Source organism: Sinocyclocheilus grahami, unplaced genomic scaffold, assembly GCF_001515645.1.
Source record: "Sinocyclocheilus grahami isolate Dianchi unplaced genomic scaffold, SAMN03320097.WGS_v1.1 scaffold178.1, whole genome shotgun sequence".
In the NCBI taxonomy this organism is placed as follows: domain Eukaryota; kingdom Metazoa; phylum Chordata; class Actinopteri; order Cypriniformes; family Cyprinidae; genus Sinocyclocheilus; species Sinocyclocheilus grahami.
In genome coordinates, this window is record NW_015505357.1 from 2,659,918 (window position 1) to 2,681,332 (window position 21,415).

At 36.6% G+C, this 21,415-nt stretch overlaps 1 protein-coding gene across 1 annotated transcript in view; it reads left to right on the forward strand.

Moving 5' to 3' along the window:
- Nucleotides 1-817: 817 nt before the first annotated feature.
- Nucleotides 818-21,415, forward strand: part of LOC107594015 (protein pitchfork) — a 30,116-nt gene continuing 9,518 nt past the window's right edge. Inside the window, exons 1-3 of the mRNA XM_016283945.1 lie at nucleotides 818-858; nucleotides 1,184-1,407; nucleotides 3,194-3,230. Of these exons, the coding sequence (XP_016139431.1) occupies nucleotides 1,370-1,407; nucleotides 3,194-3,230 (75 nt within the window). The 5' untranslated portion in view covers nucleotides 818-858; nucleotides 1,184-1,369. The remainder of the gene's footprint in view (nucleotides 859-1,183; nucleotides 1,408-3,193; nucleotides 3,231-21,415) is intronic.

A 21,415-nucleotide genomic window follows, 5' to 3' on the forward strand; every position in this document is an offset into this window, starting at 1 on the left:
AAACATATACATACATGCTTAAATTGTAGACGTACATTCACCCACATACTACGGACATGCCTCTTTCTCTCTTAATATCAAAAGAGAAATTAGAAATGTTAATGTTAACATGATCAGCACATGCCTTTAAATTAAAATGTTTAAAATATATTATTACATTAATATTATATTAACATTCACATATGAATATTAAATACATAGATATAATACAATTATATGTATGATACAATTATAAATAAAATGTTTATTATATATACATAATTATATTTATTATAAATAAACATAATAAAACAGTCACAAGGGTCTAAAGGGGCACTTTCTGTTTTATACTATTTCTGTCAAATGAGAAAAACAATATCAAAATGCCCTTTAAATCTGAAATTAAAAACGCGTTCGTTAGGTTTACGCTCCGTAAGACTTTCACCAACAGTGTGGAAACGCCTTTTTCTTGCAGGAAGCATAGTGTGGTTACATTCGCTGACAGGACACTCAGATTTGTCGAACGGTTTTTAACTGCACGTGTCAGACTAAATGAAGCGCAAAGGGAAATGCCTCTGCTAACAATCCTAATTAGCCAGCAGTCGCGAAACATGTCAATACGGCTGTGCGACATGTGATTCGCTCGAGTGTTTGTAAACATGCGTCAAACGCATGTGATTCTGCCGACGACACACTGCGCTCAGGACGGACAGCCAATCAGAACACGGGGGTGTGTGCCCTGGGCGGGGCCTCGCTGTTGCGCTCTGGAAAATTCGATGTGCGCGGCATCAAGACGCTATATGATTGAAAAAAGAAGTTCAAGCCGATTGCATCCATCGTTTGACACTGCCAACAGACAGAATAAAGACGTTTGTACAGGTTAGTGAGAATTTTTTCTATTGAGTAAAGTTGTAAAGTCCTTCACATTGGGCGTTGCGTTATTCTAAATAATCGATCGCCAGGAAAAACATGCTGTTTTATGATTCGTGACAGATCGATGGACTTTTGTCTCACTGTGTTTGCGGTCTAATACGAGATTGATATATTTATTATTTGAAATATGCCATATGTGTAGGTATTGAGCCCATTAGGTCAGTCTCTCATGATGTCCATTTGATGCATTATAAGGATGCTGTCCAATCATGCTTATTGAGATGCTCTAGAAATACCTAGACTAGTTATTGTCCTATAATATTGTCCTTAGTTAAATATACAGGTGATTCTTAGAAAGAAGAAAAATCAAGGTGGGGATTGCAGGGAGGAGGAGGGTTTTCTGCTGCGACAAAGGTGTGCGTGCGTGTGTGGTTGGACTAGACTACTTGGCGTGGCAAGGATAGGATGTTACGCAGTACTTATTTACAACCCAGTGTGCTTTGCCCTGACCCGTGGAATGTTTTCATCTCGATCAGTCAGAATACCGTCTAACAGGTGAGCTCGGTTGTTTTTCCCACTGATTAAAGCATATAAAGTTTCCGCACAGACATCGGTCGATGAACCAAATAGTTGCTGTCCTGAGCTTCAAATAAACTCAGATTTGCATGGAAGGCATGTTCAGTCTTCGCTGATAATGCCTATTCATGATATTATACGACTGAATTTACATTTCTGGATGTTCCGTGAGGTAAACACATGAGGTTTACACCCACTATCAGCCTTTTATTTATTAGCTAATGGTGTTTTTAGTCAAGTGCGCACCTTTTATTTCTGATGTAAACAAAGCTGGCATGTATTTTTCTCTGCCGTTGGGCGGCGCTGTTTTGCGACTGACGGATCACATTAGGTTGCTGCAACCAGTCATTGTAGTGAGCGGAGTTTATTTATTATTTAAAAAAAATTTGTTTTATTTATTTAACATAAAAACGAAAAAAGGTTCACATTTAACTTATCTTAATTAAGGTTTATTTTAAGTAACTAAATGTATTTATTTTTAAATAAATCAAACCTTTTCATATTTTGAAATAAAATGGTTCTAATTATTTTTAAATTTAAATTTGATATTTAGTTTAAATGTAAATCACTTACTACTAGAAAGCATTGATCTCTGCCGTTGGGCGGCGCTGTTTTGCGACTGACGGATCACATTAGGTTGCTGCAACCAGTCATTGTATTGAGCGGAGTTTATTATTATTTTTTTTTTAAATAGTTTTATTTATTTAACATAAAAACGAAAAAAATATTCACATTTAACTTATCTTAATTAAGGTTTATTTTAAGTAACTAAATGTATTTATTTTTAAATAAATCAAACCTTTTCATATTTTGAAATAAAATGGTTCTAATTATTTTTAAATTTAAATTTGATATTTAGTTTAAATGTAAATCACTTACTACTAGAAAGCATTGACTTTAAAACCGAGCTGGTGACTGAATGGTTGTAGGTTCAAATCCCACAAGATGATTCAGCACTATTGTGCCACTGAATAAAGGCACCTAACCACAGATTACTTTATAGGGAACACATATATGTGACCCTGGACCACAAAACCAGTCATAAAGGGAAGATGTCTAAATAAATAAGTTTTCCATTGATGTATGGTTTGTTAGGACAATATTTGGCTGAGATACAACTATTTGAAAATCTGGAATCTGAAGGTGCAAAAAATCTAAATATTGAGAAAATAGCTTTTAAAGTTGTCCAAATTAAGTCCTTAGCATTGCATATTACTAATCAAAAATTAAGTTTAGATATATTTACGGTAGAAATATCTTTATGGAACATGATCTTTACTTAATATCCTAATGATTTTTGGCATAAAAGAAAAATCGATAATTTTGATTCATGCGGTGTATTGTTGGCTATTGCTACAAATATACCCATGCTGCTTATGAATGGTTTTGTGGTCCAGGGTCACATATGTGACATATATGACAAATCATTGCAATAATTACAGATACTATGCAAGAGAGTAGGATAAATCAGTGTTGTTAAAGCACACCAACAAGAAGTCATGTTTTAGAGTAATGTAGCATTATTGTAGAATCATTTGAGAATACATCTGGCTCTAAGTGGTCCCAGGAATGATTCAATGGCAAAATTATTTGAGATTGGATAATGAATTGTATTTATTCATCAGACAAACTCAAACATGTCTCAGGAATGCTTGCACTCGCCATTGTTTAAAATGTGCTTTACTGTACATTCCTTCTGGATATTGACGAAATCTCTATAATGCAATTTTTACCCATTCCTTTTATATTTCATTTTGTTTTTTAGTGAATCTGGGATGACGAGCAACCACAACACTGTAAAGGTATGTGTACACATATTGGCAAACATCCTGAGATTGTTTTTATATAAGTTATATGACAACGAATGTGCATTCACTTCTTGGGTATGGCACTATTGTGGCGTTCACAGTGGGAATCTGCAGTTTCATCCATCCAAGCTAAATAAGCAGAACAAGGTTAGCCATATTGCCATTTCTCTCCACCAAATTTAAATAATGGGAATTCACTTTCACCATGTATTAAAACCCCATACACTCCTTGATGGCATGAGCATCAGCTCCCTTTACTGGCATATATGCCAAGATCTTCATCTAATCTGAGTGAACACTTTGGCAGCTATTGAAAGTACGTCATTCAGGGTCAACGTGTAGTCAGTAGGCCAGGCTCCTCTACTGTTAGAGATTAAGCCTACAGGAACCAGACTACTATGTTGAGATGACACTGCTAAAAGTAACCCACCTGCTGCTTGCTGCTAATGACGACTGCATTAATAGACAGACAGGAAGGATGCAAGTTAGCATGCACTGTTGCTGTATATCCTGTGTGAAATGATAAAGAAACAAACATGGTGCTATATCAGGCGTTAAAGGTCGGAAAGATGTAATGTTGAATTGATAAAGAGATAATGTTCTGTCTTGTGTCCAAAGCTTCTTGTTTAAAAAAAAAAAAGCTCCATCGTTTGATGTGTGTGGCAAATTCTGTCTGAGATTAAACTACATTGTTATTCTTCATTGGTTGGACCTTAGGGTAAAATTAAGTTAGACGGTTTCAAAGAGATGAAAGTAAGTTCAGTAATAAACCTAAAGGTGATTGGATTGATTATTCTACATTTGAAACCGTGAACTAGTAAAATGATCAAACAAACAAATTGCAATTCAGTTTGGTGCCCAAAGTTTCCAGTGACAAGCGGTTTCTGTTCAGACTGAATACAACATGACAGCCAATCTCAGCATAAAGGTGTGTTCAAAAAAAAGGTCCATAGTCTATTGTCAATAGCATAGTGATGTATAAAGCACAGCTCACACAGTCACTTTCAAACCAAGCAGTTTTCTGTTGAACCGCAAATTCACAAACAACTTGAAAATGGGCAAAATCTGCACGAGCGAAACACCTGATCGTGTGGATTCTAATCGTTATGACTGGATTTTGCTTGCAATTTTAAAATTGTCTGCCAAATGCTTAAAAATATAATGTCAAATGTTTGTTGTAGTCGTGGCCAGTTATAACATTTTTTTTTTTTAAGATATATTTTTTGGCATTTTTGCCTTTATTGTGACAGGACAGTATTTAGACAGAAAATGAGGACTCGAACTCAGGACGCCTGAAGCACAATGGCACTATATGTCTGTGCACTGCCCATGAGGCTGTTGGCGCCGACAAGTTATAAGATTCGGTAACACTTTACTTAAAGCCTTTATGTATAATGCATTATAAAAGTCGTTTTAATGCATTTAATTATGCCTTGCAATGCACCTTATAATGCATTATACAATTTCATGAATAATTGTGAAACTACGCTAATACATTATAACACTTTTCAATTCATTGTTACACTATGCATTTTTAAATTTAGTTATGCACTGTGAATTGTGACTAGGTTTAATTTGCGTTTAGAAAAGCAATCCAGCATACAGATGGATGAACATTTATTTCTGTCTCAAACAACCAGTTGGTTCTAGTTCATTGTAGAGTCTATTTTCCATAGGTCTCTATATTCTTGCATACTTAACATGCCTTAATCAATACACAGTTGACATTGTTCCGATACCAAGTTGTAATGCGATGAGAGGTGGTTCAAAAAGCCATTAGGGAGACATAGAAGCGCCTTCTTCTAGGCGTGACGCAGATATTTGATTACTTGAAGACAAATGTTATTAAAGATGCATCAAAGTAACATCATGCTTCATAGTGTAGCATTTCATGCTGTGTTCATCTCCCAATTTAAGATAAACTGGAGCAGAGAGGAGGATTATCATTAGACTGCGGGTTGCCGAGCACCCTGCCAGCTGACCTACCTCACTTCCCCACTTAGATTGAGATGTCATACGGAGGAGCATGCTGGGAATTGTGGTCTGTGTTAAAGTGTGTCAGGCTACTCAGAGCATAGAGCAATTTTAGTCATGTCTTGTTATGTTATCGTTATGTATGTGTATGAAGATATTTAGAGAAGCAGCATCAAATTTTTATAGAATTTAGAAATTTATGAATCAGTTTGACCTCCTGTCTGCATTTTATTTTATTTAGCTATTAATTCATTAATTAATTAGTTAATTAATTTTTTGTATTATTATATTTTTATTTTATTTTGCTTTGCTTCATTTTATTTATTACATTTTATTTTCTTCTATTTTAATAACGTATTTATTCATTAATTTCACAATTTACATTTTTTTTATTTAAATAAGTGTATTTTTTTTCCTAATGTGATTTTCAAGGTTTACCCTCCCTTTTTCCTCATGCATCACTTCAGTTTTGAATATGGTGACATAATCCATGTTGTTCTGCCGTCTGTCTCCATGGTTACAGATCTGTAGTCACAAAACAGGAAGAGGAAGTCTATGAGCCACTGATGTGCCTTCTCATGATTATACAGTCCCTCTTGTTTTCTTTTAATCATAAAGTCCTTTATCATATCTTACCCTGCGTGTCCATTTCTCTAATCTGTCCGAACGTTGGAATGACGTTACCTTATTACTCACGTCATTTGTGATGTTCATAGATTCAAGATTCTTTTCCGTCCCTGCCCATATTATCTGATTTAGCTGTCTTCCGACAGCCTGGATATTTTAAACAGGCCGAGCAAATAGGCCGAGATTAAAAACACGAGAAACAAAACAGCCCAGTTGTTACATAACTGAAGCAGAGCTCTACGATGTGCCTTTAAAAGCTGCAGGCTGTCAGGTGATCACAGGGGCACCGTCATCTCAGTTCACCGAGACACCATAGACGCAGATGAGACGCCGAAGATATAAAAGAGGGGGGCTGACGGGTAGAGAAACAGTTAGAGGAGGACAGAGGGGAGAGGAGGACACCAGATAGACAAGAAAAGAAAGAAGCCAACTGTAATCAAAGTGTCTCTGGCTCTCCATCTCTCACTTTCCCACTCGTTATGTGGATTTCGAGATGCTGCGTTTGTGTGGTCATAACACAGAGCGAAAAAGACCCAAGAATTAAGTGCTGCGTCACAATGAGCAAGAGAGGCAAACTGAGGGAGAAGGAGACAGCGGGATTGTGGGAGCATTTGCAGCAACTATCTGTCTGGGTGATCACATTGAGCGTGTTTGTATGCGTCTATTAGCGATCTATTTATGTAGACATTTGTCTGTCTGAAAAAAACAGCAGCAATTCTGCTGTTGCAACAAGATGAAAATAGAACGAGCAGGAGAGGGTGGAGGTCTGGTGGAGAGAGGGAGGGAGGGAGGAAGCAAGAGAAAGAGAGAGGGAGAAAGAGATTTTGGATTAGTTGCTACGTCACTTTTTCACGTCGAGAGGAAAACATCAGCTAGGAGGAGAGGATTCGGACATGTGTGCTTTTCTCCTACCTGTGAGTTTATCCCAGCCCTTTCGTCTGCTCGTCCGCCTTTCATCCTCCTCTTCTCCATCTCTTTTTCTCTCCCACTTTCACTCTCTCTGATTTCACGTTTTAGTCCGTTTCTCCACAATCACAGCTCCAACCATGGATGCTGAGAACGTGATAGAGTTTCTCGGATTGTGTGCGCAGAGGTTCGGTGTGTGTCGACGTTTGATGGGTGTGTAACGGCGTCGCGAGGCGGCAAAAATACGGTTAACAAAAAACGATAACAAAACAAATGCTGCTTTCAAAGGTTCTTGTGAGAAATAGTTAATATAAATACAAATTTTTGCCTTTTATTCAAACCACATCGGATACCGCAAGGGTCCATACCATAATTGCAATACGCATAATTACGGTTGATACTGATACCGATATATACGTTACAACACATCTTTTGTGGCTCCTCTTAACAGGTAAGTCAAATACAGCACGCTAGTCACTGTCAGTCTGACCTGAGATCAGTCTCTGGATTCTTAAGACATCAGAAGAGGCGACTTAGATGTTACTTTATGGCATTTTGAGGATGAGTAGAAGAGCAGGTGCCTCGGCTAAATTTGTGATCTTTTGGCAGAGACGAGGGCAGATGCCGCATTTCCATCAACAACATTTGTTTATGCAGAGTTTACTAGAAACACAAGTGGTGACGCAGTCATATTTGCAGCACTTCCTTTTCGGTGCGTGACTGTTTTCACTTCTCTCCCTGTGTCTCAACTTCAATACAGGGGTTAAATTGCATCCTGAGGAGGGTTACGTTGATGAAAAGGGTCTAAATGTCATGGGAGGGAACCGGGGAAAGGACTAGAATGAGAGGGAGAGGGAGAGAAAGAGAGAAATTGTTTACCTTGCTCTCTTGGTGACTGTGCACTGGCAGGCGTCCAGTTCACATGCGCTAGACTTCCTAATGCAGCCGCATCAGAGAGATGAGTGACGGAGCTCTGCTCCTATCAGGCGCTGGCTGGTGCTTCCCACTTTTTTGGCAGCTCCAAATACCATTGGATTAGCCCTGGAAAGCAGCTGGGGAGGGATTAATCCGATTGGCTGCGAGGTAATGTCAGTACTCTGTTACGGTAGAGTGTTGTTGTTTTAGAGAGCTGTTACTTGGTAGAACCTCACTATGGAAAAATGGCGTTTAAAGGGATAATCCACCCAGAAATGAACAATCAGTCATCGTTTATTCACTCGCACCTCCTTTTTTCTTCTGTGAAACACAAAAGGAGATATTTTGTAGAATGTCTCTGTTGTCCATACACTGAAAGTCAATGGAGTCCAATTTAGTTTGTTCCCCAATGTTGTTTAAAATATCTTACAACATCAGGGTGGGTAAATTATTTTAATGCAGTTTAAAGGGATATATGTCATCATTAATTCACCATCTTGTCGTTCCAAAAAGTTTCGGTTCCCATTGACTTTCATTGGCATTTGCTGTTTTGTTATATCAAATGATTGTATGATTAGAATTGTTTTCTTTTTTTGTTGTTTGTTTGATTTTCACTTTTTTTTTAACACTTCTGATTTGATCAGTTGATTGGATGCCGTCATCCTCTGCTAGTTGACCACCAAGCTTCCTGTTTAGACAAACAGTGTCAAAACAGCATCTTGCCATGGCAAGTTTGTTACGTGCATGCGATTTGTTCTGTTAGGGAGACGGTCCTGTCCTAAAACCTGTTGCGTGTCGAGCGGTGTTGTCCCCAGGTTACATCCGAGTGTGTGTGTGTGTGAGGCAGAGGCCTGCACTGCAGCTGTTAATGCTGCATTAGACGCCACAGACCAGAGCTCTGGCAAACGTTGGTGGCACCAGAGGGCCAGAGGGGATTGCATCCCCGTCTACCTCATCCTCCCTATATCACGTGAGTGGGGCGTTTTTTGTGGATGAAGCTCGCCACATGGCGGAGTTAACCTACGGGCGTCTGGGCCGAAGATCGGGCTGTGACGCAGATTGTAACTTGTGCTATTTTTCACTGATATTCAGCTTGGTATTGTAGCTTCCCGTGATATCGATATCAGTGTAGGTCCTTTTCTTTCAGAAACTCATCTTGAATTTTTGCTGATATTGTCATGGAGCAAAACAAATAGAAAAATATATTTTCAAGTGAATGTGTAGAAGAAACTTGCCACTAAATTGTAATTGAGCTTTCATTTTTGGTCTGTGTTTTTGTAAGTTTTACAGACAATATAGGATTGTATGTTTAGAATTATTATTTATTTGTTTGTTTGATTGATTACTATACAACATAATGTCTGTTTAGTGGGCCCAAAAGTATTTGGACATTTTTAGACATATAAAAATGACAAGTTTAAATTAAATTAAGTTAATGTAAATATATAAATAGCTTTTAATTGAATTGAATAAATGTACAAATGTATTCAAACCATGGGGCATCTGTTATCAAACCAAGGGGAAATTATATTTAATGCAATGAAATTCATCATTTTTTAAAAAGTAATTAAAGTGTCCAAATATTGTTTTGGATTTATTTATTTATGAAATCAATCATTTTTAACTATTTCAAAATGTTATTTTGGGGACATATATTTATTTAATAATTTATTTATTAATTAAAAATTAATACTTTTATAAAAAATGCTAATATTATATATATATATATATATTCATTTTGATAAACTCATTTGTCTTTTAATTCGATTTTTTCATTATTTATTTGCTTATTTCATTTTATTTATAATTTTTTAGTCATCAGAAAAACAAAGCTGCCCCCTTAAAGTCTTTTATAAATATTGCACAACAGGCCAAAGGCAAACAAACAGCCAGAAGAAAGTGAGAGGGGCAACCAGATACCTCTAAACAGCAACTGTCACCATGCTTCTCTCCTCTCGGCCGGGAAACTCCCACGAGTTCTGTCCTATCAGTCAGATAAGGGTTACCGAGCTCCTGGGGCATGTTTCAGCTCTGCCGTATGGCTCAAAACAAACACGCAGTGCAGTCGTTAAGCAAACTTAAGAAGGCAGAAAAGATATTTTGACATCCATGAATTGCTTTACTGAATCTCTCTTAATCAGTCTGAAGGAATGGACATTTAAAAAGATAGGACTTAAAAAAAATAATAATAAATAAAGATTTAAGAGGAAGGTGTAATAAATTAAGGATATATGTCAGGTGAGTGGGTTGTTTATCTGCTGAGACTTTGGCTCTGAGAACACTGATATGTAAAGAACAAAAAACCTTGGTAAAACGTCAGTCTACAGGGCAGTACCTGCCGCCACACCCTCGCCGAGTGCTGGCATCAGGAATCTCCCTTCCAGATTTCTCCATTTCCTGCGCTCACTTCATTCTGAGAGACTGCGGTGGCGGTGGAGGCAGCAAAACAGAGAGTAGCAGCCTAAATCAACCTCTCCTCTATAGACACGCTCGACTTTATCTAACCACAGGTCTAGTGAGTACTTGTCATCGAAATTTTTATTTGATTCAAACTTATTTTACTCAATGTCTTTCTATCAGTTGTAAAAGCCAAACGAATGGCATTTTGATACGCAAGGTTGAATGCAATGGGCTTTGGTCATATATTCTGACCTGCTTTTGCTCTTGAATTCTTCCTGGTTTGACTGCGTAGGTGCTGCTTCACATTCCCTGCCACTGAGTGCCAGATGAAACTGCTCTCAGTATACAGGGCGTTCTCTAGAGCCATGGTGCTCGACTGGTTTCACATCAGGACTTAGAGTTACAACCTGCATGAAAGTAAACAAAAAATGACAGTCTTTTTGCATATTGTATATTGTAACATTATATATTGTATGTATAATATTATATATATATATATATATATACATATATGACATACTAATTAGGAAAAATCATTCCTAAGATTTCTAAAAGTCTCTTGAATTTTTGATCGTATAGTTTTAATTATAAAAATGAACCTGTTTTTGATGTACTTTGTAGTATTGAGTAGTTTTGTTTATGGCTTGTCATCTGCCTAATTTGACTAGCTTCTACAAGATGAATTTGCACCGAAAAAAAATTAGATTTGACACCGAGCTGGTGTCAGCAGTCAAAAGAATAAATAAATTGCAACAAAAGAATAAATAAATTATATATATATATATATATATATATATATATATATTTATTCTTTTGTTGCTGACACAGGCTGGGTTCAAATCAAATTTTGCTTTGGTGAAAATTCATCTTGTAGAAGCTAGTCAAATCTAGTACAGTGATTCTTAACTAAAGAAAAAAAAAGCTATACATACATAGGCTACATTATTTATATATATATCACTGTATATAAGGATCACTGTATTAGAGCACTGAAAGAGAGCTATTTGTAAACGTCAGATATCAATATTCAAGTTAGAATTCTCATTCGCGTAGTTATAGATTAACACAAGAAATACAATATGTTTCAGTTTGTAAAGTGGCTGTAGCTATAGAGACGGAGGCAGGGATTGGTCTCCTTTGGGTTTGAAACTATACATACTTTCTGTATGCTCACAATTTTCCACTTAAAGCCCACAAACACAGGCTGTTCACAGTTTTTCATCCATGCCAGATTTGCTTAGTCAGATTGCAAATCAGCATTGTCTCATGTATAATTATTCACTGGCACTATGCCACTGCATTTGCTTGTTATGAGTGTCGTATCTAGCGCTTATGAAACCACATTATCCTTTATCCTCAGATCGATATTTCTTCAAATTATATTGCTTAAGGTTACGCAACGTTTCCTTCTGCGCATTTAATGTTTAAAGGGGTCATATGATGCTGCTAAAAAGAACATTATTTGTGTATTTGTTGTAATGAAATGTTTATACGGTTTAAGGTTCAAAAAACACATTATTTTCCACATACTGTACATTATTGTTTCTCCTCTATCCCCCGCCTTTCTGAAACGAGTTGATTTTTACAAAGCTCATCGGTCTGAAAAGCAAGGTGTGCTCTGATTGTATCCAGTGTATTGTGATTGGCTGAATACCTCAAGCGTGTGACGGAAATGTTACGCCCCTTACCATATTGTGATGCCTTGTCCCGGCCAGAGCGATGATTCAAAAACATGAAAACCCATTATAAACGAGGCATTTTTTGCATCCAGTGGGGACATAATTATGGATTATAATGACTTATACTGTCTTTTTACTCGTTGCGTTGCTTCGCGCCTCGTAAACATAAAACCATGTCTGGATTTGTGATCGGAGAAATGACAAACAACAAGCGCTAATCTCCACTGCTTAAAAATCGCGTTTGAATCGCGAAATATAAAAAACGTACTTACAGACTTTGAGTCAGAACAGCCAGCATTGTAGTCTACTCTACCAGGATAAGTAAACAGTCCTCCATAAAATGTGCTGGACACATCTGAATATTTGGGTTGAACTGTTCTGGAACAGTGTTGTAAATACAACTTAACCACTGATTTCTAGTCGTGTCCTCTTTTGGAAGACCAAACAAAGTAGTTTCGCTTCCACAACGAAACACACGGCAGCCTAGAGTGAGCGGAGCTTGAGTGAGCGGCGGCAGGTGGGCTTGCGGCAACCACATGTGATGACCCCAGGCTGGACTCCGCTTCTTCCACGGTGAAAGCCGATCCGGCGATCCACAGCGTGAAATTGATGTATTTCCTCAGCGACCAGCACGGATCAGCTCTAGGCATGACGAAGTGGATATCGTCCTCTTTTGGAAGACCAAACAAAGTAGTTTCGCTTTCACAACGAGAAACACAGCGCCTTCACTACATGGCGGCGGTGGCAACAACAATACTACAGCGGGAATAAAAGTTACGCCTTCTTTTTTTGCGTGAACATTTGGGCGGCGTTATGCAAATCTTCCCACATAGTGACGTAGACATGTGGGGGCGTGTTAGAACGAGCAGTTTTAGGTAGGCGTGGTTGACTAAATTTTTATAAAGAATATCTCTTTGGATTTGAGACTTTAGTCTTTGAAACTTTACAGATCTTCTTTATGCACCAAGAGCTTGTAACAGTCCAAAGAGAAAGGAAACATTTTAATTGCATCATATGACCCCTTTAAAGCAAGCGACCAAGTGGAAGAAGATGTGCAAGATGGAAGTAGCCTGTGTGTGCTCTTCCTGATTGTGTTTTGTTGGTTTGCAGAGTAGACTAATAATCTTGATTATTCTCTGTGAAAGAAGTCTAGCCGTGTTGGGTTTCCTGCCAGAATTGGATGTGTGGGCTTTTCTCATCTTGTTTTGTTTTCTTTGTGGTTTGAGGTGTGAATCTGTCACGAGGATTGAGTTTTGAGTTGCTGCTCTTTAATAAAGGCTAAGAATAGCGAGTTAATAGAGATTAGCTGGTTAACATTGGTGGTTACTGTAGCTTCTGCTGGTACTGTAGGCCATATACTTGACTACACCGTTCCTTTGACAGCCATTCAGAAGTAAATTCTAAGGCAAATTGGAAATATTTATTTACTGTATAGCTTTTTTATTGCTCCTGAGCAAGATAGTCACTAGTGAAGGGCTTGTTCTTGTGGTGTCATCGGCCAATCAGCATTGTCAGGATGATATTTTCCTCCAGCTTCAGGGGGATTCGTCACATAGCATTTAAAGCTCAGAAAACCTTAGCATTTTGTTGTTTTGGTTTCCAGGCTCATGATCCAGTGACAGCTCTGCTAAATCCCAAAGCTGTATCTGCCAGCAGTGTGGTATATTAATGGAGAAGTGGAAGACGTTTCTTTCAACATTGATTTCTGCACTGTGTACTACTGCCTGAGGTCAAAATGATACAAATATGTGACTTAATATTGTGTTCTCTATCTTTTGTCTAAAGCCCTGCAATTTGAGGAGTGATGCTGAGTTGTGTTTCAGCACCGGACATCAAAGGTTGACCGTGTCTCCTCCTGGAAGCTGGTTTCAAGTGGTGTCTTAGAGTGCTGATGAAATGAATCTAGCACCATTTGAAATCAGTGTTCTTGGGGTGGGAAATGCAGCACTTTCTAACTGGACAACTGACAACATTCATGCTTTACACTTTGTAAACACCTTATGATTGACTTCAAGACATGTCCTGTAACCAAGGTTGACCGATTTCTTTTGGTGTTCAGAGTCTTTTGGGGTTTCTAGCACCATTTGAAATCGGTTACAATGAAGGACAGATGACGCCGCTGGAGCACAGAAGTAATTTCATCGTCTCTAAATATTGAGTGAATACAATAACTCGTAAAAAATCAGCAAGATAACAACATCAAAACATTTTATTAAAAATGTACAATATAAAAAAATATATATTATTCTTGTGCAATTATATACAACACGTGATAAATAAAGTTATGCAACATACATTTTACAGGTAAAAACAAAAAGTTTTTAAAGCAGCCCTATGTAACTTTTTCTGTGTTCAAAATTTGCTAAATGTATATAATGAGCGAGTACATCATGAATTCATCTTCCAAACCGCGTTTTTGTCTTATTCCGAATCGCTTTGGTACACTTATAATAAGTACTTATATTTGGACTATTGTAGCCTGGTCGGGTCGTCACCGCTGCGGAGTAACACATACCTGCGTAAATCGCCATAGACATAAACTTAGAGAAGTAGTTCCGGTTGGAATGTTCTTCCGCGGGATGTGTGCAGTTCTGTTTATTAACCGCTAGAGCGCCAAAAGTTACATAGTGCTGCTTTAAGTGTATGAAGTTAGACAGGTGATAACCTGTTACAATACCATAAAGTACCACTAGATGGCATGCTTGTTTATATCTTGTGGTCAAACTGTTATACTGGAGAATTAGCTGAAACTAGCATTTGAATACAGTAGGTGATGTGCCATTTCAGTCTGGTTTGCACTGATCTGTACTTTTTTCTTCTTTTTTTTCATGCTGCACATTTTTACAGAAACCTAAACCTATTAAGAAAGTCAACTCTCTTTCAGCATCTGACATAGAGTGTGTTTTCATTTAAAATGCACATAAAACATATCAAATAGATTTATTTAGCAGGATTCTCACAATATTATATACAGCTGTACATCACTTCTAAGTATTTATGGACATCCGGACATGAATCAGAGAGGAATGAAGCATTTGATGCATTTAATTGACAAGACTTCTTCCCATTGCACCTGAAAAGGTCAAAGAAAGATTTTAATTACGTGTTTACTTTATGCTGATGTTTTATTATTTATTATGCTGATATTGCTTAATTATGCTGATTGTTTATCTTTTATCACTCTGCAGTCTTTTTTTTGCTCATAATTAAATAATCTAATCGCAAATCAATAGTTTTATTATGTTTATTTGTTAAGTAGCTGTTTAATTAGTGGTATAATGACGGGCTAAATGTACATTATCCTTTATTATTTTGTGTACTGGTTCAAAAATAGATGAGATTGAACGTTGATGTTGGTTTGTGATCTAATAGTGAACGCAGGTTGCGGGTCTGAGGAGAGTAACAGTCTGGTGTTGTTGCTAATTTATGAGGACAGGTTACAAGATCCCGCCGTCCATAATTGGCTTGATGAATCCAAATCACACCATTACCTTTAGAGACATTTAAAAAAGGGATGTGTGACATTCTTAAGGTATATTAGCAGACATTTAGCTAATGTCCTGTTTTGGCAAAGCTGGTAAACACAGGAAAGTTGTGTACTGGTTCAAAAATAGATGAGATTGAACGTTGATGTTGGTTTGTGATCTAATAGTGAACGCAGGTTGCGGGGTCTGAGGAGAGTAACAGTCTGGTGTTGTTGCTAATTTATGAGGACAGGTTACAAGATCCCGCCGTCCATAATTGGCTTGATGAATCCAAATCACACCATTACCTTTAGAGACATTTAAAAAAGGGATGTGTGACATTCTTAAGGTATATTAGCAGACATTTAGCTAATGTCCTGTTTTGGCAACGCTGGTAAACACAGGAAAGAAAAATAACCAGTTTAAAGTGAATCGGTGTGACGACAATGCACTAAAGCTTCATAAAGCCCTTGTGGAAGGAAAGCAGGCCCATAGATTACAGATGATTGCTATGCCCAAGTTTTTCTGGATCGATAACAACATAGGAATGAATTTATGTATCTTACCACAGTCAATGTGACATTTTTGCTGCCTTCACACGTGACACTTTTTCCTAGAATTATGTTGGAGAAACAACAATAGGAGCATAGGTCAGTAATAAGTAACAACCAATTCAAGATGAAAAAAAGCTTTCAAAATGGTTAGTTTAGTACTTTATTCAGCCAGGACACATTAATTACAAAACAGTTTCCACAAAAATATTAAGCAGAACAACTTTTTAACATAAATAAGGATAAGAAATGTTTCATGAGCAGCAAATCGGCATATTACAATGATTTCTGAAGGATCATGTGACACTGAAGTAATGGCTGCTGAAAATGTAGCTTTGTCATCACAGCAATAAATTATGCATCAAAACAAAACAGTCATTTTAAATTGTAATATTTCACAATATTACAGTTTTACGGTAACAAAATAAATGCAGCCTTGGTGAGCAAAAGAGACTTCTTTCAAAAACATCTTACCCACCTCAAGTTTTGAATGATAGTGTGTATCAGTTATTGACTTACTAAATGGGAGACACAAATAGGAGACATCCAGGTATTTATGAGTCCCAACACAAGGGTCAGAGAAAACGGAGTTCACTGCAGGAACAGAGCAGCTCTTTCTTCCATCACATCTATATGAACACACACAAAACAGTTTCGAGAAGAGCTGCAATTGCATCTACTGTTTAATACAGTGCTGTTGTTTCATTTGCTCTTAAAGAAGTGATTATCGTTTAGACATCACCTGGACAGATGTCTCTTGGAAGCAGTCGACGTTTGAGAGCTGATGAAGTGATCTTCCAGTGGAGCATGTTGTGTGGTCGGTTCGCCCATAGTTGGCTGTAATCACCTTTATGTATCCACAGCTGAGTGGAACAGAGCCACCTTCACACCAGAAATATCTTTTTGTGTCGACACCTGGAGAAAGAAAAGCTGTTTAGGATGACTTAAAGTACAGCTACTTATTAAAAAGCAATATTTCTGAGATTGTTTTGGATTGAAATGTATTTCATATATGCTGCATTTTTTTAGCAAAACAACTCCATAAGGCCTTACCTTGTCGACACAGTCAAATTAGCACTGCAAAATCAAAGAGAAAACATTGTAAACATCTGTATATAACATTTTCAAATATGTCAAATTCTCATTGCAAGTCAATTAAATATATAAATGAAATAAACTGACTTATAGGAGATCCATTTTAGTAAGCTTAGTAACCTTACTATTTATAGAGATTAGGAGTATAAAAATGAACAACATTTCACTTATGTGTGTCAAGCTCACTGTCAAAGTCTGGCTCCAAATCAAAACATGCAAAATGTGTTATTTTGTATTTTCTGAAGAAAAAGCCTGGTGTTATGATGTTGACCTAGTAAATATGCTATTACTTAATGCTAATTTACAGTAGATATTTGTTTGGCCATACATTTGAAATGTTGTGTGACCCAGTAACCTCAGATTTTATGAGTTTTGAGCAATCTTGATTATTTATCTGCATATGTTTTGATCATTGACTTTAAACATTTACTGTTTGGGCTTGATAAAAACAGCCTACTCAAAAAAACAGATGCACACTTTTTATTAGTATGCTTCTGCTGTATTACTGTACACTATAAGTACTGTGGTTACTTATACCGAGTCTGTCAGAAATACAAATTTGAGATTTTCAAACATTACTTTAGCAAATATAGTAATAATTTTGTGTGAATTATGAATGAACAAAGAAAAAAAGCTGCTTCCCATCTACTCTTCATCACAGTTTTAAGGTTGGTTGCAGTTTTGCAGCATATTATTATGGTTTACAACAAATCACAGGGGAGTGAATGAATATTCTCAGACCAAAGATAAGATTAGCAGCATCTTTTAAAAAAATTTCCTAAAGGTATTTTGTTTTTATATAATACTTTTTTTTTCTTATTCCGAGGTTACCGTAGCCAACAGATCCAGCCTGTGTCCCAATGTGCATACTATCCATCCTAAATTCTATGTGATTTTAGTTATTTTCAATACTATTTAGGGCAGATAGGGTGGCTAGCATGCACACTGGGACGGTTACTGCAGTCACCCGGGTTCCAGTCCGTATCCAGCCGCTGCCACCCGCTTCATATGTTATCACTCGATTGAATAGTAGTTTTGGGCAGAGCGACTGAAACAGTCGAAGCAAATGTGCCGAGGCTTCGAAACAATTCAACACCCGTCACTACGGTGACACCTAGTCAAAGACTATACTTTGAGTTACAATTTACACTTAAAATATCAATGAAAAACTGTATTTCAGTCTTTAGACAACTGAAAAAGGGGAGTACCTTAAGTCTTAGTTTCTTGAAATATACTGTATATTGATTAGCCCCCTTAAGTAACTAATTAGCTCATGCAGGTATAATAAAGATGGAATCAAATGAAATCAGCATTTGCAGTCACTAAATTACAGCCAGATATTTATTTTTATTTTTGCAATAACACATAATACAACATCATAAAAAGACCCCCCTTTTCCATCAGTTGCTGCATGGACAGAAAGGCTGTAGGCTTCAACTCCTGAGAGAGATAAAGAGAGAGAGAGAGAGAATTAAATAAGAAACATTTGCTTTAACTTTTAACTGTAATATATATTTCTAATTTAATACTTATGCACTGTTGGGGTTGTAGAGAGAGAGAACCAAACAGAATAATCATGTTACTGACATCTAACTCCAAACTCTAAACGCCACATTTAAGTATAACCACCAAATGAATGTTCTCCCTTCTTTCCTCAATTGTTTGTCAATCCGGTAACACTTTCTATAAAGCCTGTATGTATAATGCATTATAAGGGTTTTCTTAAGGCATTATAATTAATGCATAAAGCATTATAAAAAAAACTTAATAATACACTCTATTTTGACCCAGCTATTGGGTTATTGGGTTGCCGCTGGGTCAAAACAACCCAATAGCTGGGTTTGTCCCTTTTTAACCCAGCGCTGGGTTATATTTATCCAGCATTTTTTAGAGTGTATGTTGTATCATCTCATAAATAATCATAACAATTATACTACTTACGCATTTCTGGTTATAACTTTTAAGAGTATGATTACATATAATTTAAGATCATCTTACTACATCTTGTGAGTGGTTAGGAGTGGTTGAGTGTTGTTTTGAGTGTTTCCTGTGAGGTTAATAGGTTAATATCTGTGAGCTAGTTTAAGATCAGGTATAATATCATAATTAAATAATCTAATCGCAAATCAATAGTTTTATTATGTTTATTTGTTAAGTAGCTGTTTAATTAGTGGTATAATGACGGGCTAAATGTACATTATCCTTTATTATTTTGTGTACTGGTTCAAAAATAGATGAGATTGAACGTTGATGTTGGTTTGTGATCTAATAGTGAACGCAGGTTGCGGGGTCTGAGGAGAGTAACAGTCTGGTGTTGTTGCTAATTTATGAGGACAGGTTACAAGATCCCGCCGTCCATAATTGGCTTGATGAATCCAAATCACACCATTACCTTTAGAGACATTTAAAAAAGGGATGTGTGACATTCTTAAGGTATATTAGCAGACATTTAGCTAATGTCCTGTTTTGGCAAAGCTGGTAAACACAGGAAAGAAAAATAACCAGTTTAAAGTGAATCGGTGTGACGACAATGCACTAAAGCTTCATAAAGCCCTTGTGGAAGGAAAGCAGGCCCATAGATTACAGATGATTGCTATGCCCAAGTTTTTCTGGATCGATAACAACATAGGAATGAATTTATGTATCTTACCACAGTCAATGTGACATTTTTGCTGCCTTCACACGTGACACTTTTTCCTAGAATTATGTTGGAGAAACAACAATAGGAGCATAGGTCAGTAATAAGTAACAACCAATTCAAGATGAAAAAAAGCTTTCAAAATGGTTAGTTTAGTACTTTATTCAGCCAGGACACATTAATTACAAAACAGTTTCCACAAAAATATTAAGCAGAACAACTTTTTAACATAAATAAGGATAAGAAATGTTTCATGAGCAGCAAATCGGCATATTACAATGATTTCTGAAGGATCATGTGACACTGAAGTAATGGCTGCTGAAAATGTAGCTTTGTCATCACAGCAATAAATTATGCATCAAAACAAAACAGTCATTTTAAATTGTAATATTTCACAATATTACAGTTTTACGGTAACAAAATAAATGCAGCCTTGGTGAGCAAAAGAGACTTCTTTCAAAAACATCTTACCCACCTCAAGTTTTGAATGATAGTGTGTATCAGTTATTGACTTACTAAATGGGAGACACAAATAGGAGACATCCAGGTATTTATGAGTCCCAACACAAGGGTCAGAGAAAACGGAGTTCACTGCAGGAACAGAGCAGCTCTTTCTTCCATCACATCTATATGAACACACACAAAACAGTTTCGAGAAGAGCTGCAATTGCATCTACTGTTTAATACAGTGCTGTTGTTTCATTTGCTCTTAAAGAAGTGATTATCGTTTAGACATCACCTGGACAGATGTCTCTTGGAAGCAGTCGACGTTTGAGAGCTGATGAAGTGATCTTCCAGTGGAGCATGTTGTGTGGTCGGTTCGCCCATAGTTGGCTGTAATCACCTTTATGTATCCACAGCTGAGTGGAACAGAGCCACCTTCACACCAGAAATATCTTTTTGTGTCGACACCTGGAGAAAGAAAAGCTGTTTAGGATGACTTAAAGTACAGCTACTTATTAAAAAGCAATATTTCTGAGATTGTTTTGGATTGAAATGTATTTCATATATGCTGCATTTTTTTAGCAAAACAACTCCATAAGGCCTTACCTTGTCGACACAGTCAAATTAGCACTGCAAAATCAAAGAGAAAACATTGTAAACATCTGTATATAACATTTTCAAATGTCAAATTCTCATTGCAAGTCAATTAAATATATAAATGAAATAAACTGACTTATAGGAGATCCATTTTAGATTTTGTGGCAGCATGTTGATATGTTTGAACACAAGGAAGTAACCTTACTATTTATAGAGATTAGGAGTATAAAAATGAACAACATTTCACTTATGTGTGTCAAGCTCACTGTCAAAGTCTGGCTCCAAATCAAAACATGCAAAATGTGTTATTTTGTATTTTCTGAAGAAAAAGCCTGGTGTTATGATGTTGACCTAGTAAATATGCTATTACTTAATGCTAATTTACAGTAGATATTTGTTTGGCCATACATTTGAAATGTTGTGTGACCCAGTAACCTCAGATTTTATGAGTTTTGAGCAATCTTGATTATTTATCTGCATATGTTTTGATCATTGACTTTAAACATTTACTGTTTGGGCTTGATAAAAACAGCCTACTCAAAAAAACAGATGCACACTTTTTATTAGTATGCTTCTGCTGTATTACTGTACACTATAAGTACTGTGGTTACTTATACCGAGTCTGTCAGAAATACAAATTTGAGATTTTCAAACATTACTTTAGCAAATATAGTAATAATTTTGTGTGAATTATGAATGAACAAAGAAAAAAAGCTGCTTCCCATCTACTCTTCATCACAGTTTTAAGGTTGGTTGCAGTTTTGCAGCATATTATTATGGTTTACAACAAATCACAGGGGAGTGAATGAATATTCTCAGACCAAAGATAAGATTAGCAGCATCTTTTAAAAAAATTTCCTAAAGGTATTTTGTTTTTATATAATACTTT